The 22,043-nt window shown below is 36.7% G+C and overlaps 5 protein-coding genes across 5 annotated transcripts; 2 read left to right on the forward strand and 3 right to left on the reverse strand.

The window, feature by feature from the left end:
- Window positions 1–1,148: 1,148 nt before the first annotated feature.
- CBG16340 lies at window positions 1,149–4,073 on the reverse strand (the record flags this gene model as incomplete). The annotated part of the gene is made up of 6 exons (XM_002643560.2): window positions 1,149–1,154; window positions 2,845–2,965; window positions 3,260–3,320; window positions 3,400–3,580; window positions 3,746–3,820; window positions 4,041–4,073. 6 exons carry the CDS (start codon window positions 4,071–4,073, stop codon window positions 1,149–1,151), a joined length of 477 nt encoding a protein of 158 aa, XP_002643606.2.
- Window positions 4,074–5,659: 1,586 nt separating this feature from the next.
- On the reverse strand, window positions 5,660–13,095 carry Cbr-tag-343 (the record flags this gene model as incomplete). The annotated part of the gene is made up of 20 exons (XM_045238778.1): window positions 5,660–5,819; window positions 6,013–6,322; window positions 6,465–6,693; window positions 6,797–6,900; window positions 6,949–7,147; window positions 7,221–7,503; window positions 7,548–7,736; window positions 7,784–7,903; window positions 7,954–8,184; window positions 8,230–8,293; window positions 9,614–9,738; window positions 10,313–10,729; window positions 10,792–10,901; window positions 11,157–11,239; window positions 11,536–11,695; window positions 11,739–11,871; window positions 11,920–12,029; window positions 12,350–12,489; window positions 12,543–12,655; window positions 13,088–13,095. The coding sequence occupies 20 exons, from the start codon at window positions 13,093–13,095 to the stop codon at window positions 5,660–5,662; spliced, it is 3,288 nt and encodes a 1,095-aa protein (XP_045095870.1).
- Window positions 13,096–14,361: 1,266 nt separating this feature from the next.
- CBG16338 lies at window positions 14,362–14,604 on the reverse strand (the record flags this gene model as incomplete). The annotated part of the gene is made up of 1 exon (XM_002643558.1): window positions 14,362–14,604. The coding sequence occupies one exon, from the start codon at window positions 14,602–14,604 to the stop codon at window positions 14,362–14,364; it is 243 nt and encodes an 80-aa protein (XP_002643604.1).
- A 1,243-nt stretch (window positions 14,605–15,847) lies between these two features.
- CBG16337 lies at window positions 15,848–16,111 on the forward strand (the record flags this gene model as incomplete). Its single annotated transcript, XM_002643557.1, has 1 exon — window positions 15,848–16,111. The coding sequence occupies one exon, from the start codon at window positions 15,848–15,850 to the stop codon at window positions 16,109–16,111; it is 264 nt and encodes an 87-aa protein (XP_002643603.1).
- Window positions 16,112–16,566: 455 nt separating this feature from the next.
- CBG27402 lies at window positions 16,567–20,985 on the forward strand (the record flags this gene model as incomplete). The annotated part of the gene is made up of 5 exons (XM_045238779.1): window positions 16,567–16,602; window positions 16,765–16,947; window positions 16,996–17,084; window positions 17,135–17,203; window positions 20,877–20,985. The coding sequence occupies 5 exons, from the start codon at window positions 16,567–16,569 to the stop codon at window positions 20,983–20,985; spliced, it is 486 nt and encodes a 161-aa protein (XP_045099769.1).
- Between the last annotated feature and the right edge of the window lie 1,058 nt (window positions 20,986–22,043).

Consider the following 22,043-nt stretch of genomic DNA (forward strand, 5'->3'; position numbering starts at 1 on the left):
AAGCAAAACAAGGTGTGGTTACTGGTTAAGCGAATGGACATTGTTCAATAGAATTTCTAGAAAAAATAATTGGAGAGAAATGAAAAGGGCTAAAAGAGATCCAATCATTATCGACAAAGACGTGAGTGCAACGAGAACGTCCGAGAGATGAAAAAGAGATAAAGAAGAAACAGAGAAGAAGCAGAAAGAAAGTTGGGCGATGGATGGATGGTCTTGAAGAGCGCAGCCAATAAATTGAGCCCCGAGACTTCTTCTCCTTCTTCTCGACGTTTCGGAAAACGAAACAGAGTCCGATAGAACACTGGTATTGTTACAGCGGCCCCATCGTCGGTGGCGGCGGCGACGGGAAGAGAGGGGGCTCCCGGCGGGTGAGGGGAATGAAGAAGAGCATATCTCGACAGAGAAAAGGGACACAAGGAATACGTTTTCCTTTCATTTCAGGGGTCCTTTCCTACCCTCGACAGCTGTCAAATAGATCGCCTGCTCTCTTCTACTACCTATCCTTTTCACATCTCTATCATCATCGTCGACTCGTCGAAGTGCAATGCGTGGTCACCTAATCATCATCACTCGTACTTTTACGATTTTCGAAATATACATTCACTGAAGACACGTGGCGATTGATTGTTGCAAAATTGGAAATATAAATCCGACAAGCTCCAAGTCTACTGACAAAAAAAAAAGAAATTGAAAGAAACCTGCTGATTTAGCCATATATGGGAAAATAATGAGCACGAGAAGTGATAGTCAACCAAAGATATAATTAAACTTGCTCTCAGTCTCATGAGATATCACAATTAATAAATCAAAAACTCTGAAAGTTTGGGCTAGAGAAAAACTTTTCAAAACAAAAATTAGCTTTCTGTTTTAAACAGAATCTATTTCATTCAAAATGAAAAAGTAATTTTAAGAATAGTCACTCGAAGAGATGAAAACTGAGAATGAATTGGTTCAGAATGAAAAAGACAACTGTGGATTACTTGACTGCATCAATCACGATAACATGATGGGTTTGCACTTTCAGATTTTTGGCTCACAAATTGGATCAGAAACTGAGATTCATGAAGCACAGAATTGTGCACTTTGTGGGGTAATAAAACAGAAATTTTTCATGAGGAATATATTGTGTTGTACAACAGGATTGCTGATTAAGTCTGAATTTCGAAAACATCATCAGTTAACGCACCTAATTGAAGAAAAGAGTGATCGGGTGCGATAACTAGTGTAAAACAAGATTTGTTTCCTTCCACTCTTCATTCCCGGGTACGAGAGTAGCCAACTGACAAAACAGAATTAGCACACGAGATTGAGTGGAGTAGTCAGTCAGGTCAAGGTTGATAATGGAAAAAAATGGTAAAACTTATCAACAACTAATCATCAGGAAAGAAAAATTGCTACTTTTACTGTAACTGTATGTGTCTTCTTCAAATTTGTTTCTTCTTTTTCAATATAAAGCAGGAATTCTTTGTCATCAGACATATGTTTTGTGGTTTTTTTTTGAGAAGTAAAAAAAGACAAGAGTTGGGAAACAGAAACATGATGATGCACTATATTCCCGTTTACAGGAAAACCACTCCGAAAAAAAAAGAATATGGAAAAACTGGAAGAATTAGAGAGAGGGACGGTGTGAGAAGAAGTAGAAGTTGTGGAAGAAGAATAGGAGGAGAACAGAGATAGACGGTGTACACGCGTATAATCTGTGTTTTTTTCTTGTCTTCCTTCCTTTTCGTGTCCTCTCTTGATTTGCAACCAAACCCAAAACTGGCAGGAAAATGGATAGGGGGTAGGAGGGCGAGACGAAAAAATGTTTCCCGAATGTGAGTAACACTTGTCGTCGGCTGGTTTTGAAGAAGTGACAGATCGTCGAGTAAATGTCTCCATTTGACCTCCTCTGCGTCTTCCGGTTTTTAGTGATAACGCAATTTTTGTCATTTTGTGGAAACTCGATCTCGCCGACGGGACAATTTTTACGGATATTGAGAAGATGATCAGTTTTTGAAAAGTTCCTTTGAACATTTTAAAATTTCCAAGAACGAGCAGCCGGGGAAAAAAAGCCTCAGCTTTCTTCTCAAAACCAAGAGGAAAAAAACAACTTGAAAATATTTTTCAAAATAGGGATTTTCTTAGCTTCGAAAATTCTTGAAATTGAGATTTTCAGCAGCTCATCTCCATGCAACGTCAGTCCGCAATAAAGTTGTCATCCTAGAACTATTTTAAACTGCTGGCTGCTGTATAAATTGAAACAAAATGCTCGGAAGAAAAAAAGGAAGAAAAAAAGGAGCAACTTGAAAACATATTTCTCTAATATCATAAGAAAAAAAGAAGTGAAAAGTTCTCACCGGCTGGAGAAAGCAACATGTAATCATGATTCGAGTAACGTGATTATTCTCAGAGTTTGAGAAAATCATAAACTTTTAGGCAGAATATAGAGTTTGGACCGTGAAGTGCAAGGTTTAGAAATCCATATGGAAGCTACAGTACCCCTGGAAACCATTAAAACACAAAACAAAACAGAGCTTAAACAGAATTCAAGAATCATTTTCTGTCTCGTTCCCAATTTTTGTACGGAATACAAATTCAACGAATGAATTCAGTGAAAACAACACAAAAAATACAAAAATCCAGATACTACATTTATATATCCAACTACGCAGAAAAAATTCAAATTCGAATGGTAATTGAATAAACGTCCCTCCCCCCCCACTTGAAAAAAACGACTACATTATGTTGCTATCCAATTCATCACACACCCCTTCACATTTTTCCGATTTCTCTTACATATTGACTCATCCTAATGGTCATCATCATTTTCCCAACAACTTAATCCTACAGAACCCAACTAACCAGAAGAACTTGCGACGTGTCTACATTGTTGTCCTTTTTTGCGATCACTGCCGGAAGTGAGTCAATGCCAGCGAGACCGTTTAGAAACGTGCGCGGAGATTCGATGGATTTTCGTCGGAGCCTGTGCACGGAAAATGAAATCTGATACAGAACTTTTGGAACACTTTTCACAAGCACCTAGTTTTTTTAGTGCAGACACATAAGTAATTTATGATCTATTGGAGAAAAATAAAAGTTGAAGAAATATTTTAAAAAGCACCTTTCTTCTACTTTCACGTGTAACTTGAGAAAATATTCACTCAAAACCTAAAAAAGAGAAGCTGCTGAAGTACTATTCTAGTATATTTTTAGAAAAAAAGAAATGCATAAAACTGCCAAGAATAAAAAATGGGTTGCGTCACCCTGGCACTCTCACCTTCTAAGTTCCACGTTCCGGTCAGCGGATGTCGTCTCAATACGCGGCGACCTCGGCAAATCTGCAAAAAAGGGTAAATATTGAGTGGTGGTAGAGGGTTTTTTCTTGCCAGAAAAGTGTTTGATAAAACAGTGACTCACCGAAATTCAAGAGTTTCCGAGGTGTGGTGATAACTGGTTGTGATCCATTCTCGTCTTTAAGAATATCAGATGGACCCACTTGAGTCAAATCGAGACGTTCCATGTAGGGTCGCGGCATGAAGCATGGTGCTTTTTCCTCATCTTCTTCGCTAATTAAAGAAACTGTATCGGCTGAGGAGCCCTGAAAATTGTGAGTTGATATTTTTTCTTTTCACTTTCTTGACATTTTTATTTTTTTCTTTTTTTTTTCATATAAAATTCGTAAACGTCTGAACAGTTTGATGTGTTGAAAACTATTTCAGCGAGATTTCTTTGATTCCTAACACCATAACAAAAATAAACTCACAGGTCTATCTGGACTGCTCAACATTTTTACAATTTTCAAGTCATGACAAAAGCGCTCAATTGATTCCCTTGTTATCTGAAAACACAGGTTTGGTTGTATGAAAAAAGGTTTTCTTTTGCATCAATCAAAAACTTTGAGAAAATATGTAATAGAATTTTCTCACGTTAATATTCCTAATTTCGCACACTTCTAAGAGTCAGGTGTTCAAAACAATCAAAAGAAAGATTTTCCCACAATACTTTGAAAATTATTGTGGTATTTAGACCTGAAATCAAATATCAATTTTGAAACTCACTTTCAACCGCTGCTTGAATCCTCTGCGAGCCATTTTCATTTGAGGTTTTGTTTCTGAAACATGAACTTTTACAACTTCCGTGAAAAAAAGGGAAGAAGCAGTCAAGCAGAGAGACAGCTAAAATTACGAAATAACCAAAAAGCATTTTAGAAGAGCGTTCGTAGGCGGGGCAGAGGAGACCACAACGATTACACATTCACAGTGGCCAAATAAGAGGCTCATCAAGAGCCGGAAAACAGAAATAAATATGATGAGCTCCCCTCTCTCTCTCTCTCTCAATCGAGAGACGAAGAGCAAGCCCTCTCTCTCTGATCTCAAAGAAAAATATTATAGAACCGGGCCCATGTCTAACGGGGAGAAAAGAATTGCCATGGCTACGAAATGACTAGAAGAAAAAAAATACACATGCGAAATGTATGGAAGAGCAGTATGTGCAAAATCTCAGGAGGACGAACCGGATGGAACGGGGGGTGAACGAAAGGGGAAGGCGTTGGTTGAATAGAACCTTTCTCTCCGGTTTCCCTCCCTAGTAATTATAAGGAAGCCGTCCGTTAGCTTACTCTTTTTCTCTTCACCTTCGTTGCCTTCCTATGCACTATTTTCAAGGTGTGTGCACTGAGAGACCCTAGTGGTCCTCAACGTCAATTATGCAAATGGCTAGTTTCTCCAGCATCTGCTCTTCTGTCTCTTTTTGAGACATCCGCATCCATTTTCATTCTCTACTTTTTTTTCACCTGAGTCTTCTATTTCTTTTGGGAAAAAAGTTTTGCAGTAGAGTGGGAGCATTCAGTTTCTAATGTCCTTTTTTCTTCGCGTGCTAAAAGGACATTTTCTAGGAAACAGAAGACTAAAGTTTGGTGTCAGTTTCTTTTTTTTTCAGAAAAAAGAGACACGCCAAAAAGTATATGACTACACAGCTAATAGATGGAAAATATATTAGCCTAAATTCTATAGACAAATCCCTGATTAAAGAGGAGAAAATAGGAATTGAGTGGTGGAATAGCTGACGTCAAATAGCAGTTTTTTTTGGAGTTTTACGTTTTACATTGTTGAAACAGGTGAAATGTGAAAGTAACTTTTTGCAAGATATCAGAATTATATCCTTCGGTATGACTCTTTGAAACTTGACTGAAAAGTTTATCACGATAATTTGGGCTTTGTAGATAAAAAAAGAAAATTTAACGAACCGAAAAATTCGCTTTTGATTGTAAATTAAACATTCCAACAAAAAATTACATTTTGTACAACTTCTAACTATTTTTTAATTCCTGTAGCTGGGCACTCATCTGAACAAAACAATAGCACGTTAATCAAAATTGAGGAAAAAATCGAGAAAAATATTTTTCGGCTAGATACATTTTATTTGAAAAAATATAAATTCATGAATGAATAATGAATGTGGGAACAAAGAAATCAGATACAGAATACATTCCTTAGATGAGGTGGGTGAAATAGGCAATAATAACACATTAGCGGGGAATAGGAAGTCTAGAATTCATCAAAAGAATCGGAAAGAAAGAAAATATGGTTTTGTAGATTTCAAGATATCTTGGATTTCTATGGCAGTTAATAAGATATGAAACTTAAAATTTTGGAAACTGGAAGATTTTTAAGGTTACTCACTGAATAATGACAAAGACAATGATGACCACAATAATAAGTATGATGATTAGCGGAGCAAAAATAAAGCACAAAAAGTTAAGAAAACAATCACGTGGATTACGGTAGTTGGATGGAGACCACCCAATCACGTTGCGCCGGCTTGTTACCTCATTGTGGCTGAAAATGTTATTAGGTTAGTATCAACTAGGACATTCTTTGAGTTATTTGATTATATACAAACATGATTAGTAAAAATAGAAAGAAAGCGGCGACAATCAAAGGGGCAAGTGTCTCAATGCAGAAAACCACTTTCCACCGTTGGCAACCATTACCATAGTATGTGGTACGATTTTTTATTCGCCTGCTGTACCTTGTCTTGTTGTCACGTTTATTGTTTTGGTATCTGTTATCTCTTCCATAGTATTGCCCATCTTCAATTTGACGTTGCTCATTTTTCTTTGGATACTGTCGTTGTGGCTGTTCAACTGTTCTTTTGAGATGTCGAGTGTTGTATTCCTCCTGCATTAGGGCCTCCTCTACATCTGGAAGAATAATTAAAATTGTTGAAATTGATGACAGGTTCTTACCACGTTGATGGTTATCGTAGCGACCATAGTCATAGCCTCCTCCATTCTGTCCTCCAGCGTCTTTTTTGAACTCATGGGAGTGGTCAAAAACATCTGAAAAAAAAAGCTCTGAGTGTTTTAATGGTTTCATGTGCGATGAGAAAATGTTATCTTGTCTTTTTTTTGATAGTATCTCTTACATCTAAAAAAAAATACTTAACAACCCTCTGTCCATCCCATCAACCGGCCCACTTACAAGGATCATAATTCTTCTGACTTCCGTTGTCCGCGGACTTCTTCCTCTCATCGTCCTCCCGCTTCTTCTTGTTCCGTTTCCTTTCAATTTCCTCGTTTCTAGTGGTTGTTGTAGTCGTTATCGTCTCTTCAGTCACTCCCGGTGCCAATGTTCTTGCCACATAAATCGGCTCTCCATAGTTGTCGTATTGTTGTTGCTGAGATATTGGTCGCGATGGTGGTGGCAGCTGCTGCAAGTAATAATTGAATGTGGGAGTAATGTGCACTATGTTAGGGTCAGTCATGCAGGATAAAATTTGAAATCACATATAGGGGAAAGGAATGAAATCATACACGTCGAATGGTATCAGGGGACTTGCTGGACAGCTGAACCCGTACTTGAATTGGTGATCCTTGGCGCATCGATTTCGGAATGATGTAGTGATTGGATTGAGACTCTGAAAATCACAAACGTATGTAATTATTGAAAATGCGGTGTTTGACACCTGGAACTTGGTCATAGCGTGGTGGTAACTGTTGCTGTGGAAATATTGGTGTTGGTTGTGCTGGTTGTGGTGGTGGTGGTGGCTGAATTGGATTTGGCTGAATACCTTGACCAATGTAAGTTGGAGGACGTTGATGGTTGATTTGACTATAAGCCTCGTAGAATGATTTCTTATCTTCGTAGACTTCTCCTCCGCTGACCTAAAAATTAGAATTATCAAAAATTCTTCTTTAAGTTAGATTTTTCAATTCTTGCATGATTTCACAAACTCACTCTATGAATCACTGGCTTTGGTGGGATCAGCGGTGGTAGTACATCTCTTCTTGGAAGATTATATTGCGGATTGTCGTGCATATTCACGTTTGTATACGCTCCTACATTATATTTATCCTTTCTTTGTCTCTCCGGTGAAATCTGGCGGTCAATGTAGATCTGACGGGATCCTGAAAGTTTTGATTTGTACAATTTTTTCCTGTCTCCTGATAGCGGGAGGCTACCTTCTGATTGTCGCCGGCTACGTCGTTCTTGATCTTGTCTGGAACGGCGTTCGAGTTCTCTGAAAAACTGAAAAATAACGCGAACAAGTTGTTGATAGTTTACCTAGTTTGCTGATCTGTCAATTGTTGATAATCGTATTTGTTTTCAGAATGAATAAGTTCTGGTACACTCCCATGACTGTGAAGGCTGGTACGGCTGCGGCGAGTTTCAATGACTCCATATCCAGATACCACATCTTTTCCAGAGTAGTACGGGTCATTGATGTAGGTTTCACTTCGTGGCTCCGACGATCTGAATAAACTATGGTTTTTTTTCGATTTTCCAACAATTCCTGTTACCTAGACCACCGCTTTCTGTCTTGAGCTGGGTACGCGGTGTAGGACTGTCTTTCTTGTCGCTCTTGTCTTTCCCCGTAGGCTGTATAATTGCGATTAGCAGTGTCGTAAACGTAACGCGCGCTGGAAGAAAATAAGGAGTTTTGAGCATATGTTGTTATCAGCGCACTCACGTTATATCGCCGGTTGGTTTGACTGAATTCCCACTTCTTCCTGAGTACATTCTTCTCAATTCTTCCGATTGTGAGTCACTGGGACTACTGTGTGCATCGACGATTCGCAAATCGTCTCGACTTAAACGATGAGCGTCGCGGACTCCGACTTGACTACGAGTAGGCGACCGGGAGTAGATTCTGGTGTTGTATTGGTTTGGCTCGTGGTTCATATAAGCCACTGTGGAGTATCTGGAAATAAAATCGGAAATAATAATTTTCGAAAATTTGCTTTACCGATCGGCGACGTCGTGCAAAACAGGCGGTGGAGTTGTCTCGTCGGCGTAATGACGAATATCGTCTGTAAAAAAAACGGAAATTGAAAAATATTCTACGCATGGTATTCAAATGAAAGGAAAAGCGTTAGTCATACGTTTTTGAAAAAGGGAGGAAATATGGAAAATATGGGGGTGTTCGAAAACGTCGAGCTTTGATTAGTTTATTTGTTTTGGTATTCAACTCTCCATAAAAGTTCCCATCGATAGGAAACGGCTAGTTTTACCACCTAATGGGATTGAGAATATTTCAAAAACGATAATTCAAATGAAAACGATGCCGATGGGTTCTAATAAAATCATTCTAAAAACATAAATACATAAATTCTAAAAACATCGGCTGCTAGTTTTAAAAGCTTCCAAAAATTAAAATTTTTTGACAACTAAAAAAATGCATAAATCTTCAAAATTGGTTTTCTCGTGATATTGTTTCTGGGATTGATCAAAACCAAATTTCCGAATAGTTCTTGATCCATTTATTGTTCGAACTGTCAATTGAAATTAATCAATTTACTAACTAATTGGCTTATTCATGTGTCTCAAAAAGCAAAAGCTTTAGTTCACTTATCTCACTTAGGTACCTTGAAACCCGTATTAGAAGGACCGGCCCTTCTATTTTTTAAAGGTACCTCCGTAGGGCTCTTCTATTTTTCCAAACCTCTCTCGGAGGGCATTTCTATTAGAGCAGCCCTTCTTTTTTACGGAATTCAAATAAAATAATACTAAACTCTTTTCGACAACAAAAACAAAAACAAAAGCTTTTCTAGAAAACATCTTGAAAACATAAACGATTCTGTATTGAAAACTTCAAGACCAAGTGTACATGATGAATATTTGATGAAGTTGATAATACTGATAACGCACACCCTCCCTATGTCTTTACTCCTCTCTTTCTTCTATGCTCTTTCAGATAGTTTATCGTTAAAACTCGTCCTCCATCCCACACTTCTGCACTCGTACCTATTTTAAGAATACTACCGTAAAGGTTGTTAAATTGATTGAATGTGGTAAAATTGGATGGTAGAATTTGAATGAAAATTTATTTTTTGCTTTTGTTGCTCTTGGTCCCAAATATGTTTTGATTCCAACTTTCATCCAGTACCAAGCGACTTCACTATCGTAAAATTTTGAGGGAAGAAAGCCGGAGAAGAATAGCAAACACTAGTTTGTGTTGCCCTTTCATGGATGAATCAGTGATTCGTGTGTTGCGCACACATACATACATACAGAAAATACCAGCAAAATTTCGCTTCAGATGATTCACATTTTTCACTTTCGGCAAGAAAGTTGTCTTTGGAAGGTAAAAACAGGGAATTTAGATTAAAAATAGCAAAATAATAAATTACCTGGGACACTATGCCGGCGATTACCAAGGTTGGCAGCTTGAGAGTGTTCGGATGGAGGTACATCATATGCCACTTGGCTGGAGTAGGCCCGTTCGCTTCCATATGTTGCGTAATCGTATTGAGCACTGAAAAAAAATTATTGAAAAGAAAATAGTCAGAAATTCACAATAAATCATCCAGTTCATTAATTTATCCAAACGTTTTGCGAAATTGTTTTCTTAGAAAACAATTTTTACTAAAACTAGTCGAACTTTCTGTTAAAAGCTGTTTCGAAAATCAAGAAATAAGGAGTTTATGATGGTTTTGAAATTTGAGAAAACTATAGCTTAATTACCTATTTGGCCGGTACTGTAAAATGTAGAAACGCATTTATCTTGAAAATTTGAATGTAATTATTTACTAATAGTCTGTTTTTGAAAATGAATTGAGCGTGGTTTTTAGTATTCAAACTTGATAAGGTTTTGATAATTCGATTATGGCACAGTTATCAAAACACAATGACTTTGAACATGAGAAAACTACTATGGATACATTTGAAAAAGTTCAAATATTTGATTCGATGATCCTTAAAATGACTCTCTTGCTTTCAGCTTGCTGATAAATTTGATAAAATCAACTCTCGAGAATTCATATTGACCTATCAACTTCAGATATGATGAAGTTGTTCATGTTTATATGACTCAAGAAGGGAAAAATCACCTAGACGACTTCAGTTGTTCGAACATTGCATTTGTTAGAGCGTTGGTGGTCGAAGTGTCAGTGATTAGAGCAGGCGGTACAGGCGGCGCGAAACTTGGAGGCTTTGGCGGTGAGACGGCGCTTGTTGTTTGTGATCGAAGTTGTTGCTGATGCTTCTCACTATACAATGGTATGCCGACAGGCTCACTTGTTGTCGGCGGTTTTGGAGGAGGCGGAGATGTCGGAATAGGTGGCGGTCGATTTGTTGGCTTTGGCGGTGGAGGAGGTGCGGATTGCTTTCCAGGCGGCGCCGGTGGTGGATTCGACTGTGGAATTGGTGTCAGTGGGGGTGAGGGTGGAGATGTTGTTGGGCGATTGATGATCTGTTGAGATGTTGTCTGTGCCGTCGAGTTTTGCTCCACTTCGATCACAGTGGATCTAATATAGTGAATGTTAGTGCATAATGTGTTTATTTTAATTCTGAAAAAAAGTTTACTCACTTGCTCGATGAGTAGACACTGTTACGTGAGGAGTTCTGTGCCGACTCTTGGACTCCATAAATACCATCGTCAATGTAAGGAAGACCGGAGATCGTAACCGGTGTGGCTTCCTGGGAACGGAAAATTATTTTCAAAAATTCAGCGTCGAAGTTATATGTCCCTGCCAGTTGTAATAAACTCAGTTTGTGATGGAAATTTTGAAACAACATTCTAATAGTTTATTTTATGGAAAAGTTGTCAGTTAATATTTTTAGAATGTCTTTATTAGGGATAGAGATAAATAGAATTAAAGTCTTTATCAGCTGATTTCCCTCTTTTTTCAATTCTCACATGTTTCTCGAAAAACTTTTGAAAGTGATACTCACCTGAACTCTCTCCATAAAATTATTAAACTGATTCACGGACATCTTCCAGTACCTTCTTCGATGCTCGTCATTCAGTCGGTCTTCTGTAAATTTGAATCATAATATATGAAAATTCAATATTTTTGAATTCTCTATCAAAACAAATAAAAGGATTATCGATTCAAACTCAACAAAACTGACATAGAATTTGCCGACCCAACAAATGTTTGATTTAGCTGGTCATGGGCAGTTTTACGAGAAACGACTGCAAAAGGAAGAAAAACCGACGGGTGGTTGATAATATACACACATGCTTATCGGTGAGCACTGCCAAAAACTATGTTTACAATTTGAGAAAAAGACAACTATGCGTTTAAAAATCAATATTGAATGTACCCACCAATTTGTTTTTGAAATGTGCACGCAGTATTGATGGTGTACTTGGGACAATCCGAGAGACCGAATCTCCGAAGCAACGGTTCAAAAGTTCTGGACCCATCTGAAGCAGTGATGAATACCACTGTATTATCTCGAACGTGTTCTGGAAGATCTGCGAGAACCTAAAGTTTGGTTTTATTATTCTGTAAAGCCTAAAAATGGAACCTGCTGCAATTGATCTTCTTCATGCATGCTCATTCTATGGAGATCCGAAAAAACAATTGCAATCATATCCAATCTCATTTTCCAGTTGTTCAAGAGCCATTTGTTGATAAGGGACGGTGTATCAAAGTCGTCACTAAAAAATGTTTTTCTTTTAATTTTTCAGAAATTCAAAAGAGCTCACTAAGAATCTCCGCACCCTATCATATCCAATATCACAGGTCTTACTGGCATAACTGTATCGTTGAAGATGTAGCATTGAACAGGACGTTGTGGGGTTTCTTGGTTGAATTTCTGAAAAAAAATCAAAAAATGAAAAATAAACAAAACGATATTGGAAATCTGGAATTTCTGGAATTTTCGACCAAGAACGAATATCAAATAAAAACTTGTGGACTAGCGTTAAATCTCTGAAAGAATTTCTCCCAAACCGTCAACTTTGAGCGCACATATCTCATTTCCTCAAACAGATATCAAAAATCGGTAAACTGGCATAATGTTTATTGTAATATCAAAATTATTTTTCAGTCAATTTCTTTTTGATACCTTCCACAGAAACCAAGAGAAATTGACTCGAAGTTACGCAACTTGGTTTTAAATTTCACAACACTTACTTCATTTGCAATATGAAATCTTTTCTGATCCATTGAATCAACTCCATAAAAAAAGTTACACAAAAAATCAATGAGATCTGATTTTTGGGAACTTGATGGTCCAATCATCAAAATAACACGATTCTCTCTTTCCTTACTATCTGTAATTTATGATGATCTAGTGCTAAGGTTCTATGAAAAGTCAAGAAGCTACCTTCCTTTGCCGAAACAAAAACCGTTCGCACATCTCTCTGCTCGAGTGCTTCTCCAACAAATTTGGAGTCTGGAGAAATCATATCCTCGAGAAGAGGAGTGTCGGATAGTGCTCTGAAAAATGTCAAAGGAAAGTTATGGAAAACTTGGGAAAAGCGTTCCCCTAGTTGTTGGATTAGAATGTTGATTTTGGTCACCACACTGAAGTACAGAAAAGTAAACTTCTAGCGGAAATGTATCAAGACTAACGTTGTATCGAATTCTTATTTTAGAGAAAATTTTGCAACATGTCTAAACATATTTTTAGGGTAAACTCTTAACAGTGAGTCACGCCTTTTAGGGTTGACAATGTGTGAAGAAATGTTGGAAGAAACAAAAACTGTTCTTATCTGGAGTGGTGTCTTCGGTGATAATTATTTTATTCCCATTCTACCGCTTATACTTTTTAAGTGCATTGGTAAAGGTATGATCAGAACCAAAGACCTGTTGCAGACTTTTTCCAGAAAGAAACTATTTTTCATTTGTATTCTTTTGGGAAATCTTTACCTGATCATTTTGTGCAATAATGATTAAAGAACAGTCGTTACAATACAATTCAATTAGGTAGGTTGTAAATCAGCGAGGGGAAGTCATAAATCGGCTAGGGAGGTCTTGATGTTGAAGTGAGAAAAATGATACATGATGATGAGTGATAATAGTGTTGAGAGAGAACGTATATCGCTAGTTGGTAGTATGGAAACCCGTTTTTTCACTTGTCAACCCTTGTCCTCTGATATACGATTCATATATAACATTATTACGCCATTGATATGATGGAAAGGTGTAGGTGCCCTTGTCACCTCATTTTGATGGAACACTTTTGAAATCGGAATGTGAAACTTGTTAGATGCAAGTGGCGGATGTGACTAGAAAGACATTATAAGCAGAAATGATTTGTGTGTTCATGATTTATAGGAAGAAAAAATTTTTGAAAATAGTAATTTGACCTAATGACAATTAAGCCAATTTTGTCTTCAATCAATTATCATAACTGACCACGAAAACGAAGGAAACATATGGTATTAACTTTTTTTCCCATTTTTATAATCATAATTTGAGAGCCGTGGTAATCGACTTAATTTTTGAGTAAACATCAAACCGTTTGCGACATTAACAGCCATTCAAGGCAATTAAAACCAATATTACGTGAGAGAACATTTTCTATGGATGAGCATCATGAACGTTTCACAGTTTTTTTAATGTTAGCAGAATTGTAAGACTAAGAAAAAAAACCATCCATATATCCGTATAGTACATGTACCCAAGTAACAGTTCAGCGGTAAGCAGGAAAGCTCATATGATCGAATTTTGAAAAATAAAGTATCAGTTGCAAAATGAAGTTTTTTTTTGTTGCTTGACATTATTCGAAACTTCCTGTTACATCGAGATGTGCTTTAATTTCTGCATTCAGAGTTTAAAAACGCCTTTTCTGAATGAAATGCCAAGATAAGTTGTTTATTCTTTCAAAATTCCGAATTTCATGATATTCTCTATAAACTCATTTTTGAATAAACGATACATTAGAAACTCAGTTGTGTGAAGTGTCAAAAATGAAAATTGGTTTTTCCCACAACTGAAACGGAACTATTTTATTGCCCAGCTGCCAATTGAGACAGTTGAGTGACAGATCAACATGAACCAACTGTCTTTCCGATTTATTGTTTTTTTCCAGATTGAATATAAAACAGAAACCGTGAAAATTCATTCATTTCAAAACATTACAAAATCACATAGTCATTTAGTCCAAAAATCCGCCCGACCGCCAGAAAAATTTTTAAGAATTAGCAATGATGATGGTGATGATGAAATGGGTTCCAGTGGTGATGATGGTATGGCTCCTCAATCACAACGACTGGTGGTGGTCCATAGACTGGTGGAGCCATGTATGGAGTAGCGATTGGCACTGGGATTGGAGCTACAACTGGAACTGGAGCAATTGGTGGTGGAGCATATCCCATTGGTGGTGGCACGTATCCAACTGGTGGTGGGTATGGGTAAGATCCGTTGTAGGGGTTGTAAGCCATGGTGAATTGAAGACTGAAAACAGAAAAAAAAAATGAGTTGTGGTTGAAGAAAGAAATTGAGACGTTGAAGTAAGAATGCGAAATGAAACGATTGTAACAAAAACTGATATGGAAAGTTACGGAAAAGGAATAAAAAAGGCAAATGTCACAAGACGAGGCACTGATGGAATAGGCTGATAGGTCGAGGTATTTTATATCATTTCAGTATCAGCAAAGTTGTGAAACACGTCATTTGCTAGGCAAATAATGCGACACCTTTTTCCAAAAAAAGTTTTCGTTGTTGCCGCATATTCATCGGTTTCGAAAATAAATGGTTCAATGAGTCACACACGGCGAAGAATATTCGAATGAAGACCAGTGTAATAAAATTGTTGGAATGGGAGGTGACCTCAATTCAGACTTCGAATCACTGGGAGTTTTTATGGAAGCTGAGAAGGGGACAATAAAAGTCAATATTGACCTGTCAACATCAGGGCCAATTGATTTTTTTGGGAAGATATCATATGATTCTTGGTTTGATTGAAAGAAATCAGATCTCTCCGTTTAACAATGTCCCAAAAAGAGAGGAATATGTAGTTTGGTACAGAAATTAGATTGTCATCGGTTCAAAAATTCAAACTACTAAAAACGATCTTTCATTTGTTTGCGAGCATCCAATGTCACGACAGGGTGTCTCAAACCGATAAAAATTTGATCATAGTTTTAGTTTATATCAGCCCAAAGAATCCAAATATTCAAGAATTCCACCAGATCATGATACTCGAATAATCAGGAACAGATATAAAAAGGCAACCTTGAGTTATTCAGACCAGAGAAAGCGACCTGTTATCAAAAAAACACCGGCAAAAACTTTTAGATCTTTCTCTTACAGTATTCTTGTAGCTTTCTGGAAAAAGAACAATAGCACGTGGTCAAAATGTTTCGAAACAGTTCAATTCCAATGATGATTCATCCAAAATGCTCCTAACCTATTTTTTCCCATTGTTTGTCTAGAGGAAGAGCCGTGACTAATGCAAATAACACTACGTCAGTTTCCGATTTTTATCTATTGAAATTTAGTGGGAGGGCAAAATTCGTAGATCGTTATGACGTACTTTTAGTTTCAAATAGTTTAAATACACCTCTGAATGATTCCCGTATCAGTTTTTCGGTTTTCTCTATTTTGTTCCCTTTTTGGAACCTGATTTTCTTTTCCAAGTTTTCCGAGTCTTATAATTGTTCCTATTATTCCAGAATCTTCAAAATGTCTTACTACGGAAACGGAGGCTACACCCCATACGGAAAACCCGGTTTCGCTCCACCGCCAATGCACGGAGCTCCTGGATTTGCACCTCCACCAATGCACGGAGCCCCCGGTTTTGCTCCGCCTACGGTCCATGTCCATAACAACGGTGGACATCATCATCACCACCATCATGGACTTCTCCATGGAATCGGACACGCTTTCGGAGGCCACCATCATGGCCACCATTTCGGACATCATAACCACCACCATGGACATCATTAAATTGATAAACGTAAAAATTTCATTTACTAAGCATTCATATTTGTGAAACGTGTACAAAAACTCAACCGAGTGAATAATCATTTTTTGATGTACAATATTCTTGCTTTTTCAAATTTCAATAAATGCAAATTGGTTCAATTTTTGGGAAGAAGTTAAACTCGTGAACTCGTTTTCCAAAGTGCATATTGAATCACTCATTTTATCTTTGAAAATAACTTTTTTGTTCAGACAGATGACTTTCCTCGTATCCATGAAAACTACCAGTTATACAATTCTCTAGGGAATTCGATATCCACCTCATTAGGAATCTTGTGATATTTTTCTCTCCGAGTCTCTTTCAAATTTTCGAGGAAAAAGACTCCGCCTCCAAAAATATATACATAGCTCATTATAACCAATAATTCAGTTATTGCTTTCTGTTAAGCTTTCTTTTCATCATCAAAGTTTTCTTCTGAATGAAACTCACAAAAAACAAGATTGATCCTGGAGAGGTAAGAGAAAAGAATTATGATTTTTTCATTAATGTCTAATGTAGGGTAAACTAAAGTAAATTTTGTAATTATATAAGAATCTATGTACTCCTGGAAACTTTTCACTTGAAAGTCTCCCAACCAAAGTCATGTTCTGGTTTTCATCAGACCAAATTCTTACAGAAAAACTCAAACACATTAGCTGGTACAAACAATGAAGCATTAGAAAAATGGAAGCTTCGACTTCTCAATGCTATCAGCATTACCATAGACGAACAACCACCAAAATCTGCCGACACTTCTACTAACTCATCGGATGAGGTTATCGCAAAATCTGCTGAATCTTCTACTAACTCATCGAATGAGGTAATCAAATTTCTAATTGCTGTAAACAGTCCTTCAAAATGGTTACAGCCTGGCAAGCAGGTTCAACAAGCAGATTCCAGCTCAAGAGCATGGTGCGTGTGCATGCCTGAGGATGAATCCGAGAGAAAAATTGTTATGTAATTCAAACTAATAATATTCTGTAGAGACTGTCCTTTTTTCATTTCAGAGGTTTTTTCATTGCATCAATCGTCATCTTGCTGTTTGTTATTCTATTGGCTTGTGTGACAGGCGAATGGTAATTTTTAGTTGTAACGTATTTCAATTTTTCATATTTGAAAACTTAATACAGTTTTCTGAAAATCTTACAAGGAATGAAGATTGCCTCCTCTCCCATCTTTAAAAAAAATAAATTGACTATATCTTGTGACTAATCGTTTGTTTCTCGAAAAAAATTGTACAACACTCTCTATTTTTTTAATGGAGAAGCGAGAAATTTTGTTTTGTCTCTGCAAGAACATCTGTCGCTCGGGCAAATGCCCAAAATAAATTTCTTTTTGATTATGAAGCTGGCAGGGTCAAATTTTAAAATCGAAAGTACAGATGCAATCCCCAAGAAGTGTTCGAGCGAGACTCGTTTTTCTCTGATGCGTACTGTTTTCATAAATTCTCTTGCTTTGTCACTGCTCGCTTTTTTGCGGTTGTCAAACGTCATACAAAAAGCCAGAGAAGCTAGAGAATACTCTCTCACACTATGGGGAAAGCGACGTGGCCAATTTCATTTATTCGTTCCTACTCAGCTTCTGGACGCCGTGTATTTTAGGCATCTAAAATTTATTGATTTTTCTGAATTTTTAAAATTGTATATTCTCAAGACGCCGTGTGTTTTAGGCATCTAAAATCTATTGACTTTTCTGAGAACCTATATTTTCTAATAGTATAATATTGGATATTTATCATTATTATTAGTATTATCTATTTTGATGAGCTGATGGCGGAAGATCCAAATCTTATAGAAAGTGAGTTTTAACTGGAAAAGCTGAGACTATTTACTTGTATTTCTAGAATAATGATAAACACCGAGATGAAGATCGTTAAAGTGAAGATGAGTGATTGATGGAAGTGAGTTTCAATTTGCAAAAATATGAAAAAACAATAACATTTTTCAGCAGTACAAGGAGAAACTAGACGTTTTGGATGTTTTGAAATTTGTTTGCATATATGTGTGTTTTTCATATTTTTTATACCCTCTTCTATTTTTTGTATTACACTCACGATCTATGCTTCGACCATCATATCTATTTTATAATATTGGTTATGACTGTTCCAATCTGTTTGAAATAACACTTTTTGTTTGTTACTTGAAAAAAGAGTCTGTAGTTTCAGGAGTTTCAGGTGTATTTTCAGATTGTGGGACTTTTGTAATCAGACTATACTGGAACGGAAAACAAAACTGTATGAATAACTAAGATTAAGACAAAAAAGTTGAGGCATTCCTTATTGAATTAGGAAAAAACTATCTTGTCTTTCGGTGTTTGAGTTGAATTGAGTCTTGAGCTTTGGGAGATTTTGCCGCCGGACGTTGTTGTCATCGGACGTTTTGTAACTGCGAGATTTGGACACTGGACAGACCGATTTGTCAGACAGGACTGGTAGCTGACATCTTCTGTATTTTATGGAAACACTATTAATTTGGAATACAAACTCCAATCGATGTTTTCAAAAAAGGGAGACAGAAGATGTTTTGGAATTTTTGGGAGTTACGATCTGCACTACGACGTGGCAGTCGTTAACTATTGCACAGCGCGTGGTAGCTTAGCTGGTAACAACGCGGCACCTCCAACGGTGTGCACACAAGTTCAATTCCTTGATGTGCTTGTCTGAACGAAAAAGTGAGAATCTTTTTTTGAAGACCCACTTCTCCCTTAACGTGATGTTTTGAGCCCATGCTTTGTATAAAATCAGTTATTTTACCGATTTATCAGTTCACCGATTTATTAATTCCGTTCCGTTCCAAACTACAAAGACTGCAAACGAAAAATTCGGCACCCATGCCACGTGTTGGAACACATCGCCAATTCTACACTCGTTGTCGCGAACCTTCGGCAGTCATACACACACTCGTTTCCGGCCAATGGTTTTAGGAAAAAAGTGAGTTCAAAAGAGAACGGTGATTTTTTAAATAATTGAGTATTTTTCAGTCCGTAACTCGAAAGAATCGGAAATGAAAAACGATCAAAATCGCGAAAGGTTTCAAAATATAGGTGAGAATTTTTTTTAAATCAACAGAGTTCTTTATATCAAAAAATTCATCAAACCCCTTTTCAGATAAAAACTACTCAATGCGTGCATTCCCGGGCATCTCATTTGTTTTTAAAAATTGTTAATTAGTTTGCTATGTATATATTATTATGTAACTTTTGTTGTTGAGAGATTTTAGTTTTTGCCTATTCAATTTTTGTAAATAAATTATTTTTAGCATGAAATCTACATTTCGGATTCAATATAGTATGTCTTCCATTTTTTAGTTTGTTCAGCCCCATTTTAGATTCAAAATCAAATTGAAGCGCATAACTCCCGATTAGTACACTATATATTTTCAATTATTAATTTGTTTTTTTTTGTGCAAGTTTTTAAAAACTTAGCGGACCTCAAACAAATAGGTACATCTTTATTGTGATTTTCTCATTTTTCTAGCATACAATCATCAAATAGCATTCCAACAGTTTATAATTTTTGTTTTGATTTTGATTCTGATTGCAATAAAATTTGCTTAAATATTTTCAATCACTTTTTTAGTCGGGGTTTACGGGTAAAAGGCTGGTCTATTTCATCATGGCGTCGAGTATAAATCTCTTTATAGTCGAGATGCATTTCGAAAACCATGTGAAAAGCTACAAGTCCGTTTTTAAAGAAACAATCCATTAATCCCACGATCTTATACTCTAATGCAAATTTGGCTACAAAATGCCCAAATGTTTGTTCCTCAGTGGCATTCCTTCATCACTAGAACTGCAGGTATAACATATTTTTATTTTTCCCGCTTGGAAGAGAGATCTTGTGTTTATCGCAATTCCTGATCACATTCATACAAAATCTCGCAATAAGGAAATGTAAAATTCTAGAATAGTGAATGCCCAATATTGGAAGCACCGATTTTTGTAAATTCGGAATATCGGAGATTCTGATAATCCGAAATATTACTTTTCGCGCACCCTTCAAGCTTTAGTTGTTTCTTTTTCAAACAATCGTTTAATCTCAAACTACAAAACGTGTGAAAAGAAAACAGTTTTCAATCTACAAAAGCCTTCTTTGCAGTTCTTTTCTATCGGAACTGTTCTATGCATTCGCATACGGAACAATAAAACAGTAGAAAAGGCCACGTAGCAGTATCTCTGTTTCTTTGCGTCTCCTATCAATGTTTGCGGAATGGAAAACGGTTTTGTTATTTTATTCATTTTTTCTTGGCGCAGTGTCTTTTATGTGCCTAAAATTGTATTGATTTTTCTGGAAATAATTGTATTCTGAGTCTGAAAAAAACTTCAAACTATTGCTTATTTCATAAAAAACATAGTAAGTTTTTTTCGATACATCGTTCGAAAGTAATACAAAACATTCCATTGGAAAATTGGATAATAATCAGAACTGGTTTTGTTTCAGAGGTCGTCGTAGTTTTCGAAACTGGAGCTGGGGAAGGAGACTTTAATCGAGTTCATGAGCAAATCAAGGAAGCTAAAGAAATGCTCAAGAAAGTTGGAAGATCGAGACATCTGAAGCTTGTGGTTGTGATGGTCCAATGCCACGGAAAATCTTAAAAAGAGAAGAAGAAAAAACATCACAAGTGATTTCTTTCAGATCCTAGAAATTTTTGGTAAGCCAGCGTTTCTCTGGTAGCGAATTTTAATCTAAATGCTAATTTATTTGAGCATAACTTTGTGGAAAACCACTTAAGATTATGTTTTCACTTCCAGGAAGCCTGGACAACTTACCAATGTCTATCTCAAAAGTGCTCGACTAGCACAAGGACCTTCTGGAAGCCGAAAAGAGTCAATTGGATTCCGTGCTCGTCGAGAGATTTAATGAACAAAATGGCAGTGAAAAGTAAGAGTTTCTGTGCTTAGTTGTATTTTTTATACCATTCAACGCTCTTCCTTTTTCAAGTGTTATATTTGGTTTTTTGCAGATAACTATTTCAACTAGTAGTGGACAAACAATCTGATATTAATTTTATAATTTGAATTGTATTTGAATTTTTTGTAATAAATCAATTTTTCTTTACTTTACTTTACTTTTTTTTGAAGTCACGTGTCTAAAACGTTTTTGAAAATATCTTTAGAAAACACAAGATATCAAAAAAGTTTTATTTTCTGGTTCTAACAACAACGAGAACTCAACAGTGAGCAGAAAAAATGGTTTTAGCAAAAAACAAAACTAAAAATGATATCTTGGCAGAATCAACCATTTCATTTGATTCAGCAATGTCGTGAAATCTGTGAGAGTGGGATGCCCGAATGACAGAACATATATTAATAAAATATCAAATTAGTTTTGAAATTCCCGTTATTTCCACTATCTCTCATCCGACATAATCCTGAGCCTTTTCCTCGCCGTTTCTTGTTGAAGCTATTCTTTTGATTAATGACTCTCGTAAACTATCTTGACAGGAAGAACTATTACAGAATTTAGGTTCAACCCGCTTAACAGATACAAGATCCCACCACCAACATCAGTTCATTCTCCTCCTTGTGGCTTCGTGTTTAGAGACCTCTTTTTGAATCGATTTTTTTTCGAAATGAAATATCTTTTACACAACTATTATTGTGCATTTACACACGTTGCTGATGCCTGCCACGGTTCTCATAAGGAATTAGTTGAAAAATTGGAAGCGTTACAGGAAATCATGATGGAGAGTATTCAGTCCCTGATTGAGGTACTGGTGCATATAGCCGTAGGAAAGAAAGCAGCCAGTTGAATTAACAGATGGGAAGCAGATTTAGAAAATGTAAAGGATACGGTGCAGACAGCGACAGAAAAGAAGTGGCATGAGGAAGTACTAAAGCATACGGTAGTATTAGGATTCCAATCAGCCCATGCATCAGGTGAGATTAGCAAAATTACTCCTTCGATAAATAACTGAG

The sequence above is a fragment of the Caenorhabditis briggsae genome (assembly GCF_000004555.2).
Source record: "Caenorhabditis briggsae complete genome, chrX, whole genome shotgun sequence".
In the NCBI taxonomy this organism is placed as follows: Eukaryota; Metazoa; Nematoda; class Chromadorea; order Rhabditida; family Rhabditidae; genus Caenorhabditis; species Caenorhabditis briggsae.